This window comes from Folsomia candida, unplaced genomic scaffold, assembly GCF_002217175.1.
Source record: "Folsomia candida strain VU population unplaced genomic scaffold, ASM221717v1 Fcan01_Sc003, whole genome shotgun sequence".
Taxonomy (NCBI): domain Eukaryota; kingdom Metazoa; phylum Arthropoda; class Collembola; order Entomobryomorpha; family Isotomidae; genus Folsomia; species Folsomia candida.
Genome location: NW_019091195.1, coordinates 8,215,967 through 8,241,238, shown reverse-complemented (window position 1 = coordinate 8,241,238; position 25,272 = coordinate 8,215,967). Strand labels below are relative to the sequence as shown.

General features: G+C 38.2%; 4 protein-coding genes across 11 annotated transcripts in view; 3 read left to right on the top strand and 1 right to left on the bottom strand.

The window, feature by feature from the left end:
• The window catches only part of LOC110847912 (rap1 GTPase-activating protein 1), a 122,018-nt gene extending 105,689 nt beyond the window's left edge, over positions 1 to 16,329 (top strand). For all 7 annotated transcript variants that reach the window (XM_022094950.2, XM_022094953.2, XM_035849624.1 and 4 more), the window contains 11 exons: positions 7,030 to 7,097; positions 7,205 to 7,372; positions 8,139 to 8,290; positions 8,382 to 8,508; positions 9,041 to 9,089; positions 9,201 to 9,317; positions 13,618 to 13,777; positions 13,888 to 14,186; positions 14,261 to 14,382; positions 14,467 to 14,758; positions 14,852 to 16,329. In XM_022094950.2, coding sequence (XP_021950642.1) covers positions 7,030 to 7,097; positions 7,205 to 7,372; positions 8,139 to 8,290; positions 8,382 to 8,508; positions 9,041 to 9,089; positions 9,201 to 9,317; positions 13,618 to 13,777; positions 13,888 to 14,186; positions 14,261 to 14,382; positions 14,467 to 14,758; positions 14,852 to 14,986 — 1,689 coding nt within the window. In that variant the 3' untranslated portion in view covers positions 14,987 to 16,329. The remainder of the gene's footprint in view (positions 1 to 7,029; positions 7,098 to 7,204; positions 7,373 to 8,138; positions 8,291 to 8,381; positions 8,509 to 9,040; positions 9,090 to 9,200; positions 9,318 to 13,617; positions 13,778 to 13,887; positions 14,187 to 14,260; positions 14,383 to 14,466; positions 14,759 to 14,851) is intronic.
• A 159-nt stretch (positions 16,330 to 16,488) lies between these two features.
• Positions 16,489 to 18,058, top strand: LOC110845608. Its single transcript, XM_022092061.2, has 2 exons — positions 16,489 to 17,136; positions 17,215 to 18,058. The coding sequence occupies exons 1-2, from the start codon at positions 16,632 to 16,634 to the stop codon at positions 17,697 to 17,699; spliced, it is 990 nt and encodes a 329-aa protein (XP_021947753.1). The 5' UTR covers positions 16,489 to 16,631; the 3' UTR covers positions 17,700 to 18,058.
• LOC110845607 (ubiquitin conjugation factor E4 B) lies at positions 17,908 to 23,247 on the bottom strand. Of its 2 annotated transcripts, none has more exons than XM_022092060.2 (19): positions 23,106 to 23,247; positions 22,688 to 22,759; positions 22,204 to 22,614; positions 22,035 to 22,116; positions 21,786 to 21,969; positions 21,612 to 21,720; positions 21,317 to 21,505; positions 20,907 to 21,216; positions 20,681 to 20,823; positions 20,505 to 20,600; positions 20,190 to 20,425; positions 19,995 to 20,106; positions 19,690 to 19,919; positions 19,500 to 19,608; positions 19,242 to 19,410; positions 19,046 to 19,175; positions 18,834 to 18,921; positions 18,568 to 18,742; positions 17,908 to 18,488 (listed from the first exon to the last, which is right to left on the bottom strand). In XM_022092060.2, exons 3-19 carry the CDS (start codon positions 22,543 to 22,545, stop codon positions 18,280 to 18,282), a joined length of 2,913 nt encoding a protein of 970 aa, XP_021947752.1. In that variant the 5' UTR covers positions 22,546 to 22,614; positions 22,688 to 22,759; positions 23,106 to 23,247; the 3' UTR covers positions 17,908 to 18,279. The 2 variants fall into 2 exon arrangements, with proteins under 2 accessions (XP_021947752.1, XP_035705520.1); XM_035849627.1 differs by having other exon boundaries at positions 22,688 to 22,754; positions 23,106 to 23,241.
• A 17-nt stretch (positions 23,248 to 23,264) lies between these two features.
• On the top strand, positions 23,265 to 25,270 carry LOC110845609 (DNA repair protein RAD51 homolog 3). The gene is made up of 2 exons (XM_022092062.2): positions 23,265 to 23,352; positions 24,219 to 25,270. The coding sequence occupies exon 2, from the start codon at positions 24,220 to 24,222 to the stop codon at positions 25,039 to 25,041; it is 822 nt and encodes a 273-aa protein (XP_021947754.1). The 5' UTR covers positions 23,265 to 23,352; position 24,219; the 3' UTR covers positions 25,042 to 25,270.
• The last annotated feature ends 2 nt before the right edge of the window (positions 25,271 to 25,272 follow it).

Here is a 25,272-nt window from a genome sequence, read left to right as displayed (position 1 = left end):
CCCAACAGTCCATTCGCTATCTCAACTAGTTTCGGATGGCTGATTGGTGGTGGTGCCCCAAACGCCCCTTTAATCAATCCTCAGGTCCATGCCACCCTCGCCTCGCAACATGGTCGCAGTACCAATTCAATCTCCTCTGCCAGTGATCAGGATGAGCACCTCGACGCTACGCTACGGAGATTCTGGGAAATTGAGAGTGCGCCCTTGCAGCGGCTCCAAACCTCAGACGAATCAAAGGTCGAATCTCACTTCGCCTCCACCTATCGCCGAGAAGAGAATGGTCAATTCACCGTGCAGATTCCATTCAAATCTCAGGTATGCCACCCTCCTCCACCGTCAGCAGGTCTGTCAAATCCTGCAATCAGAGTACCAGCAACTGGTAAATCCATGGATATTGCCATGAAGCGTCTCCTCTATTTGGAACGACGTCTTGCCAAGAATCCAGACCACAAGAAACAATATGCACTATTCATGAAAGAATATGAAGATTTAGGCCACATGGAACGTGTTACACCAGAGGATTCAACTTCAGCCTGTTACATCCCGCATCATTTTATCCTCAAGGAATCCAGTACAACAACAAGTTTTCGGGTTGTATTCGATGCCTCCGCGAAGACATCAAACGGTGTTTCACTAAATGACACGATGATGGTTGGCCCCACCATTCAGGATAGCCTAACTGATCTCTTGACTCGTTTTAGAATCCACAAGATTGCCTTTGTAGCCAATGTCGCGAAAATGTATCGGCAGATCCTGCTTTCGTCGCCTGACAGAGAGTTTCATCGCATTTTATGGCGTGAAGACCCTAGCAAACCAGTGCAGCATTTCCGACTTCGCACCGTCACATACGGAACTGCTGCAGCCCCCTTCCTAGCCACCAGAGTTTTGGAGGAAGTTGCAACCCTGGAGAAGGACTCTTTCCCTCGAGCAGCAGAAGTTGCCCTCCGCGATTTCTTTGTTGATGACTTGATGTCTGGAGAACCATCAGTCGAGGAGGCAATTGAAACCCAGCATCAATTGATCAAGATGATGGAAAGCGCAAAGATGAGCCTACGAAAATGGTCGTCGAATTCCCAAGCCGTATTAGATACCCTACCGCCTGAGATGAGAGAGACGCAATCTCTTCTAAACTTTGACACTGATTCCTCGATCAAGACTCTTGGCATTCGATGGAACCCTAAAGCAGACCAATTCACCTTTATGGTTTTGCCAACTCCATCCACTACTCAAGTAACCAAGCGGTCCATTCTTTCTGAGATCGCTCGCCTGTTTGACCCTGTTGGTTGGCTCGCCCCTGTCATAATCAATGGCAAGATTATAATGCAATCAATTTGGAAACTGCAGCAGGGATGGGACGAATCTTTACCGATGGAGATTCACAATCAATGGAATGCATTTCGCACTGACCTCGAAGGTTTAGTCAAACTCTCCATCAATCGTTATTTTTTGCAAGGCTCTCAATTGTTGTGCCCCAGTCTCAATGTCCCTAGTTTTACCACCACCAAGTACTACCTCGCCGGGTTCTGCGATGCCTCGGAGGACGCCTATGCAGCCGCAGTCTATTTTTGTGCCTACGATGGTCAAAATAGTTCTATCTCACTTGTCACATCCAAAACTCGCGTGGCGCCCTTGAAGAAGATATCCTTGCCTCGCCTTGAGCTATGCGGAGCCAGTCTTCTCGCCGACCTTACACTCGCCGTCCAATCAGCAGTAAAAGTTCCGATTCATTCAATAACGGCATGGACGGATTCGACCGTTACCCTTGCATGGATCCGGTCTGACTCCTTAAGATGGAAGACGTACGTGGCCAACAGGGTCACAAGTATCCATGAGAAAATTCCGCCCATGCGTTGGGGACATGTCCGAGGAGATGAAAATCCTGCAGATTGCGCGTCACGGGGAATCACTGTAAAGGATCTTATCTACCACCCCCTTTGGTGGGAAGGACCTCCATGGCTCAAGAACGGAATACCTGATCCCCAATGCTGTGTCCCACTCAATCACTCCTTAGCTGCCAGTGAAGAAAGAAAACCAAAACCGACCGTATTCCATTCAATGATAGAATTCAATGATTCAATCCTGCACCGATATTCATCTCTACTAAAACTTGTCAGAATAACAGCATTCATATTCCGATTTGTCAAAAGTTTCAAATGTCGCCAAGATCTCAAGTTGTGCCATGTCGTCACTCGTTCCGGTAAAGATGTCGCTACAGTGGAACCACGTCACCCAGTCCACAAGCAAGTTCGCCCCAAGTCCACAAAATCCACCACGAATGTGCCCCCTTTGACTCCAGCAGAACTTGACCAGGCGTTCTCATACTGGATTAAGCACTCTCAACAGCAAGAATTTTCCAAGGAAATTCACTCCCTCGCCAATGAGCTACCTATCAAGAAGAAGAGCAAATTAATTTCTCTGCTGCCCTTTATCGATTCAATAGGATTGCTCAGGGTTGGTGGTCGTCTAAAAAATGCCAAGATTTCTGAAGACCAAAGACATCCCATTCTCCTGTCATCCCATCATCACTTGACACAATTACTCATCAAATCTGAACATTTGAAACATTTTCACGCTGGTCCTCAGCTTCTGATGTCGGTACTTCAGCGGCGTTATTGGATCATCCGCATGAAAGATGCAGTCCGAAGAGAAATTGCAAAATGCTTGACATGTACCAGAACAAAGGCTCAAACTCTACAGCAAGTGATGGCAGACCTCCCTTCATTTCGCGTCAACCCAGCTCGACCCTTCCTGAAATGTGGAGTGGACTACGCTGGACCCTTTTCTGTTCGGCCCATCCAGCCTCGAAGCAAAATAACTCTAAAGGCATATCTGGCAGTATTTGTGTGCTGCACCACCAGAGCAATACACTTGGAAGTAGCTACCAGCCTCTCAACCGACATGTTTATCGCTGCCTTTCGCCGATTCATAAGCAGAAGAGGTCTACCCACGGACATGTACAGCGATAATGGTACAAATTTCATTGGTGCCAATCGCGAGATGAAGGAAATGGTTCAATTGGTAAATTCCTCATCCCATAACCAGCAAGTGGCCGATAACCTATCAAGAGATGGAATCCGATGGCATTGGAACCCTCCTGCCGCCCCCCATTTTGGTGGAAACTGGGAGATTGGTGTCAAATCCTGTAAATTTCACCTAAAGCGAATCATGGGATCGCACCGATTGACTTTCGAAGAACTGACCACTGCAGCGTGCCAAATCGAAGCGATCCTGAACTCCCGTCCGTTGACCCCTGAGTCCAACAATCCAGAAGACCTCGCCGCTCTTACCCCTGGACATTTCCTCATTGGTGCTCCATTAACAGCCGTTCCAGAACCGAACTTGTTGGATCTCAAAATCAATAGCCTTTCCCGATGGCAGTTAATCCAACAAATGATCCAGGCTTTTTGGAAGCGTTGGTCAGCCGAATATCTATCCCGACTCCAACAGCGCCCGAAGTGGATGAGTGGATCTCGAGCGATCGCAGTTGGCGATATTGTCGTCATTAAAGAGGAGAACCTACCCCCATGCGTTTGGAAACTTGGTCGTATCCTCGCCCTGCACCCTGGAAATGACTCATTAGTGCGCGTCGTCACGGTCAAGACGTCTACTGGTGTTTTCAAGCGTCCCATTGTAAGGTTATGTTTGCTCCCAATTGAAAATTCTTCCCAAGATGAAATTCTCTAATTTTTGTAATGTATACAGTTTTGTCAATTTTAATTTTATTGAAGCCGTTGGTTCAAGGCCGGCGGAATGTTGAGGAAGTTTTAAGTATTTGACTCCTGCATTTGTATTTTTAAGATTATGTATAAAAAGGTTGTATAATTCAATTTCCCTATCCTACCCTCTGACGCACATGCATTATTTATTAATTTGACTAATTAATATTAAAGGTAAATGACTAGTTAAGAGTTTGCGGCTTATCATTTTGTTCTGCTCTTCCAGCATAAATGTAATTTACTTACAAGTCTCCATGTTAATCATAACCTTGTCCGGCCATTCACACGAAGCTTATAAATATTGGTTACAATTCTTATCTCGATGTCACTCTGTTGTCCATGGTCTACCAGTTACTTTGTCACTCAAGCTCTTAAGTCGCAAACTGCCCCAAATAAATAATTTAAGTGACATATAACTGCTTTGTCTCAACGTGCCTCATTTCAAGAACGAGAGATTTACATCACACAGCATCATTACCAATCACACAATCAGGGAACTTTGCATTCTCAACAATGAGTGACCATTGTGTTTTCTTAGTTTCACTTTGTATCGCGTTATGTGGGCTAATTAATGAACTTGCACGGGATGCTATTAACTACGCGCAGTAAAGATAAGCATTCACGTAGTTCAGCTTGCCTCATCATTTTACTGCCGTCATTACCACACAAACGTCTGTTTCTTTTGTGTAGCTTATGAACGTTGTTGTTCAGAAACTGATCGACAGGTAGTCGACGAGGCTTAATCGTCTAGCAGAACAACGTTGTGCGTTAATTGAGCGTACATCATATATACTTTTTACATTTGCTTGTAGTTTGCGTTGCACATGTGGCTGTAAAAGTTAAGCACATTAAATACTTAATTTGCCATTTGCATGAGAGTTAATAACAAAATTGGATTGTCCTGTCTGTTTGAACAACTACCATTTACGTACGTACATACGTAACCAAACCGGGTTCGAACAGTCTTTTCAAGTCGTGTTACATCAGATTAAAGGAAAAATAAGGAACAATAGACGAGTGTCAATAATTACCGTTGATTTTATGGGTGACCTATGGATGCTCAATTTAATATTGTTAAGGCAAACAATGCTTTTCACATCGAGTTTTGTTCCAATTATCGGAAATTTACTTGTTTGGTTCTTCCCTCTCGGAGTGATTGTATTGTTGAGCATTAAGCTGTGTTGCATGGGTTGAAAGCTAAACTTTATTTAATGATAACCTCTGAGAAAATTACCAGACAAACATTCATAGAAATTACTACTCTTCTGACCACAATTTTGATTCCACTATTTGAGAGAAGCCAGAACTTTTAGTATACTTTTTTTATTTCTACATTACATACACGTTGTTCATATGGCAGACAATTGTGTATGGTTCAAGTTTAGGACTCTTCTTGCTTCTTTGTGAGTTTCATATTTTGGAGAGATTTGATGAGTTGAGTACAACTTTTGAGTTTTCATCCCAACTTTCATTGTACATATATTGGGTTACCACGAACGAACATGAGCATGGAAGAACGAAGCATTAAAATTACACTACTGCGGGTAAAGGATATAAGGAGGCGGAGATGAGAATGATATATTGAGAAAAAATTTGACGCTGAAATGCTTCCCATAAGTAATAAAATCCACCCAGCTTAATGCACCGGACGTCTGGTTCAGCTTTCTTCGCCCCACAACAACAATGATGGGCACTGCCCATTGTGCATACGTAATCCACATCTTTCCTCGCAAGTCAGTTGAATTTCGTTTGAAGCTCTTTGAGTCTGGTATAAATAACGGCCTTTAAATAAAACCAAGTTTATAAGCTCAAAACATGTTTGGGTCGTGTAAAACCCTGGGTTTGTGTTCCTCTCAATTACATACTTATGTCAGGTTGTTGTTGGGTGAATGTGGATCTGGAACAGGTATTTAAAAATTAGGTTCAGTCATCATAACTTTGTATATTTTCAATCTCCACTGCACAGAATGCGTAGTGAGTTCAGAAGTTAAAATCATTTCACTTCAATCTTGCTAATAGACAGTCTGTCTCACGAGCAAGACAATTATGGCGAGCAGTTTCAGCATGCTGGAAATAAAACATGAGACCTTTTGAACCTGCTGGAGGAAAGTGGTGTAACCCTTAAGGAACGATTGTAACTCGTGAGTTATGAGCCGAGTCTACGCATTATATTCATTCTGGACATGTTTGGATGAAATAATGATAGGGTAACTACGCCACGGCCCGCAAGTCTCTCAAAATGAACCTTTTTCAGCTTTCCAGAAACCTTTCCATCAAGTTCCTTATTCCTATTTTTTCGCTGCGGATATTATTTCTTGGATGCATTGCAAAAGGTACAAAATAATGTGGTGGTTATCAATTCAATTTTCTGCTCTTTCGTATGTTACCTTGATTTTATATCAACAAAATCACAGAATTTCATAGAATTTTTATAAAATTGAGTGTTTACCGTAATTCGATTTTATATACAACTTTTTACGTCTTTTGACGTCAAACTGAATGCATTGAATAATTGAATTCATTTCTGGTTCTTTCTGTTCCATCTCACCTAAAATGATAGGCTGCGTAAATAGCCAAAGCCGAATTGATATGTTTATTGATATAACATCATTCTGTCCCTCTCCTTCATAAGAGCAGTTACAGGAAAGTGGATTATAGTCGAAAAATGTATATAAAAAAGCGTGTGCTCGTATTTGCATGGGTACAGTGCTGTCTTTATCTATGAATGTACATGTGCATACACGACAATACACGTACGCATTACTGATTACTGCAGATCTTAACGTATGTTACAAATCTTGATTAAGCGATCTGGCTTATCAGCTTAGGATTAGGTCAGCCTGTCTGGACGGATCTTGGGATTAGCGGAGGTTGTGATATATCCGTTTTTATTTTATTTCAGACTAATATAAATAACACGCTAATTAATCCATCCAATATGAACACATACATCTTGTATTTTGAGTAAATTGTACCGAGATCAAATTTTGAATGTGTTTCTTTTATATTAATACACGTGTGCGACTGTATATATATACACATTTATGTCATTGTCGTGCAAACTTTTACTTGATTTATGGCTTTAATAATGGTGAACTTTATCTCTGTAATATTTTATACCGGAGACACCGCACCGACACAGTAATAGAGATTGCTAAGGGTAATATATTTCTGGGTGAAAGAAACGCGCACGCACATGTGTCCTAAATTGCCAAGGGACGACTTAACTATCGGACTTATAATCTTGCGAAATCGCAATATTTCTCAAAACCACCAGGAGATGGTAACACATATTTTGTACTTTTTATTACAGTTGCTGAATGAAGACGTAACAACAGAGAAATTTATTCCTATCGTTTGTCCTCGAGCCTCAGATCTGATGTAAGTTTAATATTCAATCATGAACTTTCGCAGACAATTTCTGTGTACATATAATGAAGAACAACAACAATGGCGATTTATTTATTTATTTATCCTTTCTTTTTCAGCGCATCTTACGATGAACACGTGCTGGTCAATACGTACAAATTTGGAGTTGTCCTACAAAAACCTGGACAGACGACGGAGGAGGATCTTTTTAGTAACAGAAGTTCGGAGAGTTTGGACCACTTTCTAACGGTCTTGGGCGAGCGGATCCCACTTACAGGACATGAAGGGTGAGTCATGAGTAAATTAAATAACACGAGCTTATTTTCTTTTATTGGCCATTTTCTTAGCAAGAACTATGTAGGGACGTTTAATAGGAGAGGAGGATTTTATTGCACGTGGTAGACCTAGACGAATAAGGCTTTTCCATTCTTTCCGAAATGAGATAAAAAAGTTAACATTTCCGAACAAGATGAATGGTTTTTAGTGTCAGCGACAGTGAGACTTGGTTAGTGTGTTCGTGAAGCTTCCGTCTTTCGTTTACTGACCCATTGGGTCGATGACCACATTTAGGCGCAAAGTAGTTTCAAGCGTTGACAATTCTTGTATGGTTTCACTCACAAAACTTTTCCAACCGTAAGATGCAGCTTGTGCTTTGCATTTTATTAGAGATGTGGAAGCTCATTTCAATGAGTTTCTAGAGTTGGGGAGAAGGAACGAAAGTGAATAAGTAGCATATCGTTTCTGACGCAGCGTTTGCATTCAGAAACCTGAGATGAACTCAGTTTATTTGAATTTGCTCAGTAAGAGAAATCCGGTGGCGGTGGCCTACTTCCACTTTACTTACTCTTCCAGTCTACAAGTCAACAGTTACAGGTCAATATATTGTAGTGTTGGGAATAAGAGGTCGATTCGCGATCCTTGCTCCAAAATTGAAGAGAAAGTTTATACATCCATATGTGCATTAACATTATATACGAAGGAGAACATGTTAGGATGTGACTTTTACTTGTGTAACACTTTGTACATGTATTTCTCTCCCCATTTCGTGTGTAGATACCGTGGAGGACTGGACACCCTGCACGGTCAAACGGGAGAGGAGTCAGTTTACCATGTTTACCAAAACAGAGAGATCATGTTCCACGTCTCTCACCTCCTTCCGTTTATGGAGTCAGATCCACAGCAGTTGCAGAGGAAACGACATATCGGTAGGAAGGAACATACACTTCAAACAAATTTGAGCACGTCAATCCAATAACAGACTTTCACCGTCCATATGTTTCTCACACTTTCTTTCAGGAAATGATATCGTCGCTGTGATTTTCCAAGAAGAAAATACCCCTTTTTCACCTGACATGATTGCTTCCCATTTCCTTCACGCTTTCATCGTTGTTCAAGTTATTGAACGCAATGGCCCAAACACGAGGTAAGTAAGAGAGAGAGAAAGCGAGTGAGAAGGGTCCTATTCCGAAAATTACAATAGAAATAAAGTCAACTTCCTGCGAATGGCTTTCGTTTTTTCATTTCATTAAAAGATAGCACATGCGTAAGGAAACTATCTAGTAAAATTTGTTATCAGGAAGTTTGAGGTTTCTACTAAAATTCTTATAAAGATCTTATAAAGTAGAATAAGATATTTTTAGTAGAATTATACTAATATTCTTATAATTCTTATGATATTTAGTACATAATTTCATATGAACGACATTTACATTAGCACAAAGGGCAATTTAGAGCTCTGAGAAATTGAAGAAGAGAGATATTTAAGGCGTTCACTGGTGAGAAATAAGTCTACGACTTTTTCCGTTGTCGACATTGGACTGAGGCACGTAGTTAGATGAATCCCTACGGAGCTATCACCCATGTTTGACTTGCTTCATTGTTATTTTCCAAGAAGAAAATGTAATAAAGTGGGAGCAAAAGTTATTTACAAGTTGGTTCCCTTGTGTTTTCTGCAGATACAAAGTGAATGTTACGGCCAGAGATGACGTCCCTTTTTTCGGGCCCGTAAGTATACATACTTTGTTAATTATTGTACATTACAAGTTATATATATATATATATATTACTCCACTATTAGTTAATTATTATATGACGAAATTTTATTTATTTCCAAAGACTGTTCCAAGTCCACCAATTTTTGACAATGGTCCCGAACTTCGAGAATTCCTCCTCACCAAACTCATCAATGCTGAATCCGCTTGTTACAAGGCTGAAAAGTTCTCCAAACTTGAGGTATTGACCTATTCAAGTATTCTATTCAATGCCAAATTATTTTGGAAATTCTTTTCTACATGTTCCAAATGCCTTTCGTTGTCTCAAAAGTTAGTCGCATTAGCGTATGAATTTTATTTATTTATTCTGATCAATGACACCGCGATCCTGTTTCGATTAGAGGGAAACGTGTAATCACTTGGAAAATAGTTAATACTTCATCATTCCAGCAGTCCCGAACTGTAAAATCTCCATCAGTACTCCTTTCAACGCAGAATTTGCATTATGCATGTATGATTTTGCAAAGTAGAAAATGAGTTGTCTAGCCTAGTTTTCGTAAAGTATTTATGCACGCGATTGAAAAATGCGTTGGTTTATCTGCACGAACTGTTCTCAATTTCAAAGTGTGGATAATATGTAAGGACAAATTGAGGTTTTATCCACCTGGGACGAATGTATTTATTTCCCGACGAACCAAAATCTGCAAAATACTGTAGTAAATTTGTACCAATGGATTAATGCATATTCACCGTTAAAATGGCAAGGTGATTCGTACTAATTTTGTACAAGTCGCATGTACAAAATTCATACCAAAATATTGTCAATACAACTTTATTTGTACAAAATATGTACAAAATTTACACAAACAAGAATGTATGAAATTGATGCGAATTTGGTGATAATTAATATGCATTAATATGATGCGAATTTAGTACGAATTTAGTGCGAATTTAGTGCTAATTGTGTGCTAATGGTACGTATGAAATTAATACACATTCATTTACACATATTGTATTAGTTAAATTTCAATTGTTTATTTATTGCAAATTCATCTACATACTTTATTTTTACAATAATTAATTATCCGACTTTGCTTACCTTCGCAGTATAGATAAGTGCTTCTAAAGTATTCACCCCAGTCTCTTCTTCTGATAATTTTGGGCCTGGATTTGTATTTGTCACTAGAGTCGATAGATTTATTTTTTGTGTACTTTTTCAATTTCTTGATGGCCTTCTCTTCCGAATCTAGTAAATACCTTCGTATAAGTAAACTGCATATGTATGTACATAAAATTAGCTAAGAAAAAACAATACCTATGGTTCGACATATACACAATATGCCATAACTCGTCCAATCTTTTCCGGGGAGAACGCAGGGGTCACTTTTAAAACAGGAAAAACCCTTGGGGATAGGAGTAGGAAACTTGCACAGTTTTATCCTTGGAAATCCACGTAGATGGAACAACCTCCACCCCTTGGTCAATCTCAAACTTGAATATTACGAAGATTTTTCAAATTGTCCGACACAGGATCGATCGTATCTATCTAAGAAACTTTATTAAAATTGGAAATTAAAAATAGAGAAGAAGTTCTTGAGTTGATATTGCCACATGGCCAAAAGAGTGACTGACTCGTGTTTGGTTTATTTAACGGAAAATAGAGAAATGATTAATAATTTAGTACTAAAATATTGCAGAATAATCTATACAAATTTTATGTGAAGATCTTTGTCCCTGTTTACTGCATTTGGATTTGTACAATTTGCTGGGTACGAATTATGCATGAATTTAGTGCAAACAATCTCGTGAGAATTTAGTGCCAACAAATACGCACTAAATTTTCACTAGTTCCTTCGTAATAATTTGGTACTTATTAATTTGTGATAGTTTAGTGGATTTCGTGTGGTAATTTATTAACATCACACAAATTCATATAAAGATTATTAAGGGATAAGCAATTTTTCTGGGCCCTGCAGCACCCATTTTTTTTGTTGCCACGAGCCGATTTGTAACCATTTAATTTTAATTTTAACTCAACAACGGTGAACTTGATATAGCCCGAGCCGAGCTATTCATATTTCTGTTAATTTCAAAATCTCATGTCTTTTCGTATGGTATTTACCAGTAATATTAATTATTTAAAAAAACTACAGTACAGATCTCATTTTTCCTTAGTCCTAGTCGGGAACAGAATCCGCTTCTAAATTTTTGAAGTAATTACAAATCTGCCCCCTTCACCACCAACACCCGTGGGGCTCGCTTCGTTAAAATCTTGAACATCCAAAGTTGTATTTCGTACGCAGACGTAGTTTTAAAAATTGCTATGGTATGGAGGCTAAAAATTTCTCGGCTGAAACCCCTACGGATCATACCAAATTTCAGTCTTCTACGACCGTTTTAGAAAACCAGTGGGGGTGACCCTACTGGGTGATTCAAATAGTAATTCGGTCATTACATTAGCTGTATCCATAGTCCGTGATTTGTTCATGATTTCGTCATAATTTTCAAAAAATATTTTTATTCCGATTTTCTGATTGGTCGATTTTATAACTCTTATGGTGATTAATATGCTGAAATCATGAACCTGTGAAAGCATCACCAAATCACTAACAAATCATGGACTATGGATTATGGATGCAGCTATTGTACACTTTTGTACACATTTGTGCATATTGATTGGGAAATGGATGATGGATTTGATTTGAATTTCAGCCCGCACGTGTTTTCTGAGAAATTCCATCACGCTTAACCATTTCCCAATCAATAGTGCATATGACCAATGTCTCGAATATCGGTCTACCAACTTTTAGAATACCAACTTTTAGAAAGGGGTCACCCTATGGGCCACTCTGGTTACACCTTGCTCACTTTTAATTGCATACTCTTTCATGAGAAGCAACCTCTTTACCAAATTTCAACTCGATATGACGATTTTTAAAAATCGGTATGGGTCACTCCCTCGGGTCTCTGCAGACAAAAAGTTCTCCCATCTCAATCAATATTCTTTTTTTAGGAGCCATTAGTAATCTCTGTACCAAATTTCAGCTTTCTGTGACAATTTTGAACTTTTGGTGATAATACCCGACCCATCCAGACGACCCACACCGGTCAACCAGTTAACTGATTTGCTCATCTTCGTACTTAACTCACCATTTGCCCCATACTACATGTGTACCAAATTTCAAGTCGATAGGATAAGGTTAACGGGAGTTATCATAATCCTGATATACAGACAGAAGGACGGACACGACGGTTCCAAAAGTCCTGGCTCGGGCTAATTTTATCATCACGATAATAAAATAAAATTCAAATATGTTACATAGTTACCATAATTTGGTATTTTTGGGTTTGAGTACTGCATATTTTGTCAAAACCGACCCCCTTCGGATGTGATTTTCACATCGATGCCAACATGGAGGATTTCTGAGACATACATCAAAATGAAGAAGAAGACTTGTACGATTTTTTAAAAGAAATTTCACAAATCCTCCATGCTGGCAACATGGTCAAAATTCAGGCCAAAGAAATACCTTTGTCCCTTAACAATCTTTTGCACAAATCTTGTACAAATTAATGATTACATGTTTTTATGCACAAAAATTGCATAAATTTGCACTGGGATTCGCAGTAAATTCGCATTGAGGTTACTTGGGTTATTAGTCTTTTGTTTCTAATATTCTCATACGTGTAATTAGTTCCAACTAACCACGATTAACTGACATCGTTTCTATGGGCGGTGCCCCATACGGTTGCGACAAATGAATTATTTTGAAAAAAAAATTCATTTTTAAATCTTTGGGCCGAAAGTCCCCTTGTCCGGCCCAACGACTTTAACCTTGAATAACTTTTGAACAGGCAGACATAGAGACTTAATTCCTGAGGAGGAAATCATCCTAATTTTTAGCTTGATTTTTTAAGCTAAAAATCTCGAGTGTACTATTTCGATAGCTAAAACGTTTATTTTGAAGAATATCTCCAAAATATAAGTTTTTCAGCCAATACTTATCTCACAAAATTCTATAATATACCAAAGTGATCGTATGATCTAGACCGATCGATTGACACCCCACTGGAGGGTGTGGGATCACTTGACCCGGATTTGACCTAGGGGGTCATCTCAATCATCAACTTAGCAACGGTCCACTCACACTATTTTTTCAGTACATAATAATTAAAATTTAATTTCTTCAAAAATGAAAATTTGTGTTGGAAACAATTCATTTGTCGTAACATGTATAGAATGATAAAGTGTCAAATAATATTGCCAACTAACAGTAGGGTAAACAAAAAACGTAGTGTGCAGTGTTGATTTAGCTCGACTCAGGGTTATTATACTTTTAAATCTTTGTCAGATGACCCAGCTACGATTCATAATCGTCAAAAATATTCCACAAAGAATGTAAATTTAAAAAAGTTAATTCAGAATGCAAAATTTCAGTTTTGTTTCGACAATGCATATAGAATAGTCCAGGTTTCCGCCACCAATCTAATATATATGAATATTTATTAAATGACTTATTTTACTTTTTCAAAAATGTTAGATGAGAACGAGGGCTTCCCTTTTAAGTTCGTTGGTGGACGAAGTACGGAGAAAGTCTGTCGAGTTTCTGGGATCGTGCGGATCGATAGACTCCATGGGGAACGGTACCGGAGTTAGTACTGGAAGTGCTGGAAGTCGATTTATGGAAACTGTACGAAAAGGTGATCTATAGCATTTTGCTCATTTATTGCATAGAATCAAATACTAAAGAATTCAAAAAGTTCATTAAAATTTACAATTACATGAGTACAATTTGGATTACTTTTTTCAGCTCTAAGTTCAGCAAAGAACAATTCTGCGACAAACAAAGGCTTGGGTGACTCTATGGGGTTCAATTTATCCTCCTCCTCTACGTCGTCAACCCCGGCGGCTTCTAGCATTCTTACCAACGGTCATGGTCTTCATCATTACAATTCCATTGGAAACAAGGATCCAACAACAGCTACGAATGGTCACTCAACCAGTGGGACAAACAGTAACAACAGTTCTATGAAATTGAGACACAGTATCCACAGTAGTGCTAATGGATCCCCTGTTGTCGATGTAAGCAGCAGTTCGTCGACTCTGCAGGTAATTTGTTATATTAACTTATTTGTGCTTTGGTAATGTACTATTTACATATTTATCATTTACAATTTATTTAGAGTTACCGAAATGGTACTGGAGAAACTACAGTGATAACCTCCGTGAATGGATTGGTCAAGAGACCACCAAGCCCACCAGTTTCTGTCTCCAGTCCGGATACGCCACCTCACTGTTCCGCAAGGTACACAAGTCAATTTCTGTTAATGTCAGGGTTCTTATTGCTAAATGATGACACCAACTTTATGGATTTATTTCCTGTGTACAGCATCCGAATTTCCGAAAGTGACGACTCATCTCTGAATAGTGAAGAACTTGAAGGATCTGCTGCATCACACCATCACCATCATTTTCACAAAGCCAAGTGCATAAAACCCTTCAAAGGCTCCAACGAAGATTCTGACACTGGTTTAGAGTCGATGTCATCTGCAGGAACACCAAACAAGCGTTCGTGCTCGCTATGTTTAGAAGACGAATCAAATGCCAAAACAAATGACGGTTTAAAACATGAAATTAACAAACTTAAATGTGACAAACTTGATCTACTGCGTCAAAACGTGGTATGTAAATGCATAGTAATTAATAATATGTGATTAATCCACCTCAGACTAATTTGTTATTAATTCAATATGAATGCATTTTAAATTTCTTAGGCGTGCCAGAGAGATATAAAAAAGCTGAAGGAAAAAGAACTTCAAATCCATGCCGACTTGCAAGCTGCTTCCAAAGAAATTTCTCGCCTCAGAAATCTGCTGAAAGAATACGGATCAGAAGGGTCCATCGTTTAATCGCATATATCGTGTGAAAATGGGGCTTATCTGCTTGTCAAGTTAATCCACGGTTAATCAATTCTTTTATCAGTTCAATCAAGAACCCAAAGCTAAATATTTAGGTAAACTATAAGAATGTGTACATAGAATAATATTTAGAGATGTGTTTATTATTCCTAAGTACAGTACATATGTATTTAATAATAATGCCTCATTGATTCTGTTAACTTGTTTAAATGCGTATTTATGGCTCTAGTCATTGTTAACAGTTAAAAATCACAAAGTTTGGCTTATTTCAGTTTATTATTAGTGTGGCTTGATCGAGCGATAAAAGAGTGGTAAATGATCAAGTTTTTTATGGGTTACCATTCATGTTGAAAGAAGCATGTTATTTACCAGTAGATATCCACAAACGGCACACATTCTGCATCATTTATACTTTGGTTCAAATTAGATAAGTTTGCTTACAGTGTACAAAACAAATCACACGCAAATGTATTTTAAAACTGCACATACTCTAAGATTTCGCGATTTGATATGATGGATGAGTGAGTTTGTTCTCGTGAATGAGGAACATGCATAAGACTTTAGTTTGGTATTAAAATATTATTACAAATTTGACATTTCACGTTATGGTTCGTTAATTCGGGTTTATCTGTAAAAATACTCGGCAAAAACTGTTGTCACCCCACTCTCTTCGTTGTATATTTCCACTTTGTATCTTGTGAGACTATATATAGAAGTATGCCACATGTCCATCTTACTGTGTTTACTGGAAATTAATTATGTTATTCTACTCTGCCTTCATTTCCAGTCTTCATAATAATATTTACATTTGTATGTCTGCGTACTATTATTCTTATTACATCACTTTGTCAAATTGGCAATTTCACTCATGTAACTTTTTCTATCTCTAATAGAACAACCAACTCTCTGGACTGATCCTAACCCAATAGTTTCCAATTCTTTTTACGTATTTTAAATGGTCGCTGGCTACTGCGACACCTTGTACCTCTTCTTCCAGTACAACCTAACTGCCTACACGTATTTTTTGTACAAGAGAACTTTGTCTATGATAGAACATGAAAGTGATGAAACTTCTTTGAAAATTAACTTTATCATCCAGTATCAAACCATCTATTAATACATATTCATTGTTGTTAGTTATTCAATCTCTACATAGGTATACAAATAATCTTTAGAATAAGAAACCACTATAATGTTTTAGTTTATAATAGCTGTAGTTGGTTATTCCTCCTCCTCCTCCAGATTATGTCACTTGTGATGCAGAATTCGTAGTTTGGAGAAACGAAATTCCAAATAAATTACCATTTGCTGTTACCAAATTATGCTCTCCAAAATATGTAGCTTGCATTGAATTTATTTAAATCATTCTTATACATTCCTGGCTTCAAATTCCGGCTACAATTTTAATAAATTGTTGCTTCATCATGGTGGGATACTCTCCTACCGAAAATTGTGATTTTGACCATGGCTAACTTTCTTGCTGAAGATTTATTAGAACTTGGTTCTCAGTCAACCGATTGTCAAATAATGTTCTGTCTGTGTGGTTCATGATTCGGGAATTGTTCAGTAGTTGACGTGGATTAAGGGGATTAACAAGTCTTGAAATATATTTACCAAAATTGAACTTTCTATAAAGATGGAAGTCAATAATTTTGAAACATTTTTTCCATCGACAACAACACCAACGCCAACAACATCGTCTCACCCCACAATCATGTACAGTCAGCCCTTCTCCCAACCACAAACAAGTGAAGAAAGTTTCTCATCAACAATGTCAACAGTACCGGATGTTCATAGTTTTGAGACTCATGTGGCCACACTATCTTCTTCCATAACTTCGTCTGGAGGTGGTATAGAGTTGTCAACCAGCGACAACAAAGGCTCTGATTTTGAAGCATTTGAGAAAATCTTGTTTGGCAGTCATTACGATCATGATTTTGCAAGTGACGAGTTGGAAGAGTTGCTGAAAGACTGTGATGCCATAAGTTTTGACGATGCCTTATCAATTAAACAAACTACAAATAGCGTGTCTCAATTTGCCTCCACGGTTGAAAGTGTAAACCCTCATTTTACATTCACATTTCCCATTGTCTCTTCCCCCAACAATGAACATGTCTCGTGTATAAGAAAAGTAACAATTGGTAAGTATGCAAATTTTAAATATAATTTACTGATAAATGGGGAAAATCACCATATTCATGAATTTAATTTCCACTCAGAATTCTCTTCGACGTCCAGTGTGCATCACGTCGCTGAGATACGTTTCTCGCACGATGGATCCCAAATCCCTCCCCCTCAACCCCGAATAACCTGTCATAAACAAAAAAATAAGGGCACACGACGAGGAAAGACGACTGCGCAACCACGAAGGAAGCTGTCATCTTCAGGGGCAGTTGCTGTGCCGAAGAATCCAAAGGCAAAACCTAGAACAGCAGTGGGGACGACGTCGTCATCTAAGACGAAAAGGGGTGCAGCGAAAAAGAAGGAAGGCGAAGCTAAAAAGACGAACGGCAAACCCAAAAAACAAACCACCAAGAGAATAGTTGCGAGAAAGGCGAAGGTTGAGAATGAAAAAGTCTGTCCAATGCAGTGTCGAGTAGTTTTAACGAGATTGCCAGAAAGTCAGTCACTGTCACTGTCACGTAAGTCGGAAAGGATAAAATATTATCCTTATCAGAAATATGGATCTGATAATTATTTTTGATCTGGAAGCATCAATTACGCAATATACGTCTTTTTAAATCTGAATATTGAATTGATCTTACGTCATGTGTGACTTTACTGCAAACACTTTAAAGTAGGCAGCCCAAGGTTTAGGGTTATTTGGAGCATGAATGCAATTATGTAGATAATTAGTCTATATCATATCAAGTCTATAATTAGCAGTTCATAGTTGTGCAACATTGATTACATATAAGTAAAACGAGATTTTTATTTAGTATTTTCGTAGTTGGTCCGGACAACTTTGTATAATATATAAATGACGATATACAGCTCGATTGTTAAACACCTGATTAATTGCGCCTTTAATAAACATCAAGTTTTGCTGTTCTATTATTACAATTTGCTATTCTGCGATTCTATTTCATTTGGTATAAAAATGCACAAAATCGGTTCTGTACACATGTGGTTGGTTATTACAACAAATTTGTTTCCATCACTGACATATTGATTTTGAATGTAGCAATGCTGATAAATAAAAATGTCCAAATTTCATATACTATAGATTATTATCAGAAATGTGCTGCGACGTTGTCGTACTATATCACAAATTTCGACTGTATTCACTTTTCCCCAGTGTCCTTCTTAGTTTTCCATTCCAAAATTTTCTGCTTCAACTCTGTTGCATTCTGGAGCATGTCTTCCGACAAGGGCTGTCTATTAAATGGATCTGTGTTAGAATTCAGGAGATGTCGTCGAATTACAGATCGGTCCATAACTTTTCCAGAGGGCAGTAGTACTGGATCTTCCATCAGTGTATCCATCAACGGATCTGCATAGACACGTGGTATCATCATATCATAGTCATAACCTTTGCTTGAGTATATGTATACATACATATAATTACTTACCTCTAAATTCATCAGGAGCATCACTGTAGTCCGTTTCTTTTCTGAAATTCTGGACTGCAATATTTTGTGCTCGTTGACTTAATGACCTAAACTGACTTAGCTGGGATTCATTTTTGATGCTTCTCTTTTCCATAATGGATGCAGCTTCCTCGAACAATTCTTTTGTGAATGAACGCTATTTTTGTATTAAACAAAAAGAACGATTAATATTAGAACTTTCCTTTTACAGTCAACTTTCCGTTCGTTGCGACCAAATTTATCGTTACCTCATCTCCGGCTAATGCAGCAGCAAATTTGTCACAATCCAAGTGCAAATATATATCGACTAGCTGAGACAACAATCGGCGAGGCTCCCTGTGAACAAAAATCCAGAACATTGTTGCGACTTGTTATAAATTGAGGAAACTAATATTCATATTCAAATACTCTCTTTCACACACATAAATAATTAACATCTTTCAGAATAAATTTTAATTACCAAGTATATTTCTCTCCATTTTTTACTTTTAAGTTTTTGCACTTTGAGCCGGTCAACTGAGTAAGGTTGAAATTAAGCATGGCAGACAATCTGTCTACTAGCTCTGGTCGCAAAAACGGTTCTATGATCTCTGTATAATAAAAAACAATACGAACAACTTAAATTACTTTCAAATTTTGGTAAAACCTAAGGTTACCTTCAGTCAGATAGTGGAACATGTCAACAGTTTCTCTGGCAAGTGTCAAGTATGACCTACATTGTCGTTCATCCGTTTGTAGTTGCCTAATTCGATTTTGTTGGGTTTCTTGAGAGAGAGCAGCCCATTCAGTCACATTATTCTGCTGATCCTGTACTTCATGAATCCTCTATATAAATAATAGCATATTTTTAATTCCGTTCTTATATGAAAAATGTTGAAAGGGTTGAGGCAAAATGGAAATATCGATTAAAATACCTTCAGGGAATCCAAACTTTCGTCTAACAAAAATGTTGTGTCGTTCATCAACATATTAATAAACCGGACGAATTGTTTCCCTGAACCGGATTCTTGAACAAGTGCCCTCCTTCATAGTGACATGACAAAAGTTTACAAATGTCATCACACATGTAATTAACACTGAAGTATTTAATTAACAATTACTCACCGATGCACTGGACTAGCCCACATTGTTTTCAGGATGATACTAATGTGATAACGAATGGTGAACTTGTCATAAAACTCGGAGCTAGCGCCAGTTGTTTCGACGTCTGTATAAAACTTCATTAAGGATGACGGCAAATATAATTCTGCTATGGGGTGCGCCATTATCTTTCCATACAGCATTGAAGTCCGATCACCTTGTACTTGAGGATTGATGACAAAGAGAACTTCCACCTTATTAGACCAGATAAATGTCGCATATTAAACTAGAGAAAGAGTTTAGACTAAACCGATTAAATCAACACTCACCAGTTTTGCAGCTAAATATGGGTTCCTCATGTAATGAGGAGTACACAGCATCATCAAAAGCCACAAAATCATTGAATTATCCAAGCCGCCTGCAACAATGACAGTAGAGTATCTGCGATTCAAACAATTTTTTATAATATTTATCACTTCGCCACGATGACTTTATTCAATAATTAAATATGTTGTGTGACTTACTGAAGCGTGAAGAGCAAAAATTCTGCAATGTCTTCCACGTACCACTCTGGCAAGTAAGCGAACACGGGAGGAACTTCGTTAGTTAACGGTAGGTTAGGAGTATCTCCAGGACTCAAACCAGGCATCACAACCGAGTTCAAATACTCGGCAACATTTGAATAAAACATCAAACTTCGCCTAATAAATTCTTCATGGAGCACCACGACATCTAAACCTTGTTTCGCTTGAACCATTAACTAAAAACACAACAAATGGTTATACGCGCAGATATTAGATAAAAAAGCTGCCATAAATATGTAATGCTTTCATATGTACCTTGACTTCCTGCTTCCAACGCTTGATCAGTTTTTTGTTTCTCTCAGCGAGTGGACCATTTTTCCACGTTTGTTCTGTTGCTATCAGTTCTGCCAACTATGCATATGGCGACATATTATGTTACTATACCTGTGTTAATATACTTCTCCAAATCATTTAATCTATTCACTACTTACCATCTTTTGAAGCTCTCGCATTTGTCTAATTATCCGCTGGTAAGTACTAAAGCACGGAATTAAAGCAACATGATGCGCCTGAAGGGTCAAGAACCAACAAATAGTCGGAAATTTTGGTTCCGTCCATGAATGATTACCATTGGCTGTGTAATATAATGAAGAAAAAGGTAGTAGTTAGCTTTACAATTGAATAATCACCAAAATGTTTAAATTAATCAATCCTCACCCAATGATGCAATCCAATCCTCCAATTCCTTTGTCTCTCCTTTAATACGGGTGTCACTCTTTAACTCCACCAAAGAATTAGGATGAAATGGATAATAAGGATCGATTTTGTCGAGTTTGACTTTGAACGAAAGAAGTTGCAGTACTGACAAGTAATTCAGCATGGGACCGTCTGAGCAAATTTCGCGTCGATCGCTCTGCATTTTTGTTCGTCCAGAGTTACGGCGTAAAACTTCGGCTAAATATTTGATACAAATATCTCGGCTTCCTTGATTGCTCAGAATACCATGAGTGATCTTGTGAAGCGATCTCTGCGTAATGTAATAATTTATAAATAGTTGGTTGTAATCAAGTGAGCATAGACTATTTTTCGTTTAATCAGTACAAGTAAGTATACAAGGGATGGCTTACTCTGGTAAATTCTAATTCATTTTGTAGCGCCGTATTGAACGACGGTTGTGCTTCGCCACTGAAAAACTGTTCCGCCAGTTGTGGATCGTCGTCAAGCAAAACGGACACGCCGAAGTATGGTCCAAGATAAGACAATCTACAAACTTCATGACCTACAGCCCTAGTTTGGGGTTCAGGGATGAAATTTTCCTGTATACACAGTGACAAACAAACAGACAAATCTCAAATTACATCAAATTGCTACGATGAAGCCTAGATTTATACGATTAACTATAATTATGGTAAACAATTTTACCAATTCTGAAATAAGCTGTGCAAATGGGCGAACAGATCCTCCTTCAAGAGCAATTCGAATTTCGCAAAGATGTTCCAAAGCCATGAGAGGGGGTCGGTGTTGATTGTCACTAGAAACAATATTGCAATAGTTTAAACGGCAATTATAAGCTTAGGATTGTAAGTATTCACATACCTAAGCGAGCCAGATCTCATCTTTTGCCATAATCCCCTCAATACTGGGATGAAGATTTGTTTGAACGAGTTGTATTCTTTGTAGTGTTTGACTGCCAAATCGTGTAACAGACCAGTGGGTACGGTGTCCTTGATTAGGGGTATCACCAAAGGGGAATTCGATACGGATCTTTCTCCAAATGCTCCTGATATTGTTATAAAGTATAGTGAATGGTAGTAACTTGTTTAGTTCTGCTAGAATCATTCATACCTTGAAGTACCAGCCCGATAAAATCCGTACAGTTTTGCCGAATGTCATGCAACAGTTGATGCGTCTCAGGCACTTGATATTTCTAAATCAGCCAAAAATACAATTTTAATCAATAAATATTACTACGTTTGTATAATAGAAATAATAGAATTATCTCCTGCTTGACTACCTTTGGATAGTTTCTTTCTTCCAAGTACGCACGATCTAACGTATCCAGAAACCAGTAGGTCATGAATGAATTGATGTCCTTGAGCTTTACATCAGAATCATTTCCAGTATACTTGATATCCCTCAAGCGACCTTCCACGTGTTGAGATACAATCTCAAAGCAAATCGATGGTACAAGATTGCGGAAATCTACCCCAAGTCCTACCCCCGTACTAGACTGAATCTGATCATGAATGCTAGGCAAATTTGGTGGGAATGTTGCCTGGGTGGACGAAGGTGTGATTTTAACGTTAAATACATCCTCCAATATTTTGACTGGGTCACTTGTCCCTTGATTAGACATTATTTATGTCGTCAATCTGCGCTACCCACAGTCGAATTCACTATACTAGTTAAAGTGTGTGTCTCAACCCTGCAAACATTAAGATAATCATGTTTTATAAAACGCAAGATTATTTTAGAAACGGCCTAATTTGCAAACTTACCCACACGAGATGCAACAAAAATGAAACGACTTTTCTTATCCCAGTCACTTTGATATTCAGGCAGACTCTATACTAAAATATTAACTTGTATAACAACGTAGTCGGCATTAATGTATTTACAGACCCTTAATATTAAGCTTCTTTATGAAGTACAGAAAGTCAAACCAAATTATTATAACGTTCTGTCAGTGGGATGGATTAAAGAGTGTGACGAGTTGACGACATGAGTAGAAATATGGAGCTATGAGAATGATTGGAATTAGAAATATATGGGAAAAAAGGTAACGGGAATTTGGAAATTGGTTCTTAATGTGAATTTCTGCCTGTTTTTGAGCAAGGACAGGAAGACGACGAGAAATTGCAAAACTTGAAGGGAGATGATGATAACACAAAATTTGTTTTTTTTCGACTCGCTCACCCGCACGGTTTAGTCGCTCCGCCAATCCCAGCTGACCCTCCTCCGTAAGAAAACTTTTCTTCGGGACAACTCAAGTTTTTCACGCAAAGTTGAAAGTCTGCAAGGACACCTGTAATTACTAATTAGTTGTTTAACACCAACTTTTAATTAATTTCAAAGATATCGGGACAAAGCAAAAAGAAGGTGGATTGATTTTGCACGCATATTGCCCCAAAAATCCAAGCAAGCACAAAGAATAATTATTTCGGTGAGTTGAGTTTCTCATGAATTATGAAACAAAGCTTGCTTTACTTTTACACATTGCAGTCGTTTGCGGTGCAGCTAATTGTAACCTCTGGTTGAGATTTTTAGTTTTTTTAGCCCGAGTCAGGGCTTATGGAACCGTCATGTCCGTCCGTCCGTCCGTCTGTCCGGCACGATAGAGCCAAAACGGCTGAACCGATTGACTTGAAATTTTTATCATATGCATATTGGACAAAGTTAGGAAACGAGTTCGAAGATGGGCGAAATCGGTCAAGTGGTTGAGCAGTGGGGGTCATCTAGGTAGGTGGGGTATTATGCACCAAAGTTTCAAAATTGTCGTAGAAGGCTGAAATTGGGTACAGAGGTTGCTAATGGCTCCTAATAGATAAAAATGACTTCAAGTTGGAAAAATTTTCATCTTGAGGAACCCTAGGGGGTGACCCACACTGATTTTTCAAAATCGTCATAACAAGCTGAAATTTGGTAGATAGGTTGCTAATGGGTCTTAATAGAAGAATATGACATGAAATTGGTAAAATTCTTATCTTTAGCGACCCTATGGGGTGACCCATACCGATTTTTAGAAATTACTTTGAAAATATTAAATCCGGCACGGTCATACCTAATGGCTTCTCATGAAAGGATATGAAGCTAAAAGTGAGCAAATTTTAACTAGAGTGACCCTGGAGGAGTCAGGGACTCTGTCCCTGACTCGGGCTATATGGAGTCTGCACTGTAGGTTTTTATGCTCATTATGTGGTACACATTGGAATTACTCAAGCTTACACTACTTGCTGAAAATAAGCTGTGAAATGATATGTCGCCACTTTCACCAAACCCATGCAGATCACTAACTTTCACTCTTTTCAGAATGGAAACTCGCACTAGATCTGGTTTGGAGGAGTTGGAGGAGGAGGAGAAAGTCAACTCTGGTATCCCCACTTTGTGTAGATCACTGGACAAGCTTTTGGGAGGGGGGATCAAAGCAGGAACGCTGACGGAGGTTGTGGGGTTGTCGGGCGTGGGTAAAACTACACTTTGTCTTCAACTCTGTTTGAATGTGCAAATTCCTATATGCCTCCAAGGAATAGAGAGTGAAGCTATCTATATTGGAACCAATCATTCCTTGAGTCAGGTTCGGCTGACTCAAATGGCGACAGAGTTTGTTGATCGGTGCAACAAGATTATTCTGAAGACGTTTACAAAACAACCTGTCGTCACGATCGAAAAAATTCTATCAGGGATTCATGTAATTAAATGTTGTAGTATTCAAGAATTGACAAGGATAATTCTAAGTTTGGATAAGTATCTGAAAACAAATGACAGGGTTAGACTTGTAGTTCTGGATGGTATAGATTTTCCCATGTTTATTGAACCATTGTCATTTAGTAGTAGAGTAAAAGTATTATTTAATCTCGTTCAAACTTTGCAATCCTATATGTTTAACTACAAACTAGCCATTGTCATCACAAACAGTATGACAACAAGGTTTGCAATGAAGGAAGAGAGTGAAATCATTGAAGAGTATTTTGTTCCGTATTTGGGAGAATCTCTAAATTATTGTCCGAATCAGATTATAAAGTTGACATGTAATCCATCACAAAGAACTAGAAAAGCCGAGCTAACCAAATCTGGGGTTTGTAAACTGGGTACGGCACGGTATCGAATAATTCATAGTGGTTTCCGTGACTGAAATTGCTACTCCATCCAACATATGTATGAATTCAGAAGAGCGTTTATTTATCTATGTATTACTTAATTTCACTAACACTGCTTGTAATTTAACAAGTTTTAATAGTGTAAGTACGATAGAGGATTACATTTGTTATTTAGTAATAATTTATAAATAGCTACATATAATTGGTTCTTATAAACACAATTATCCGTACATAATATAAATAAATTGTTTGAAATTTTCTGTATG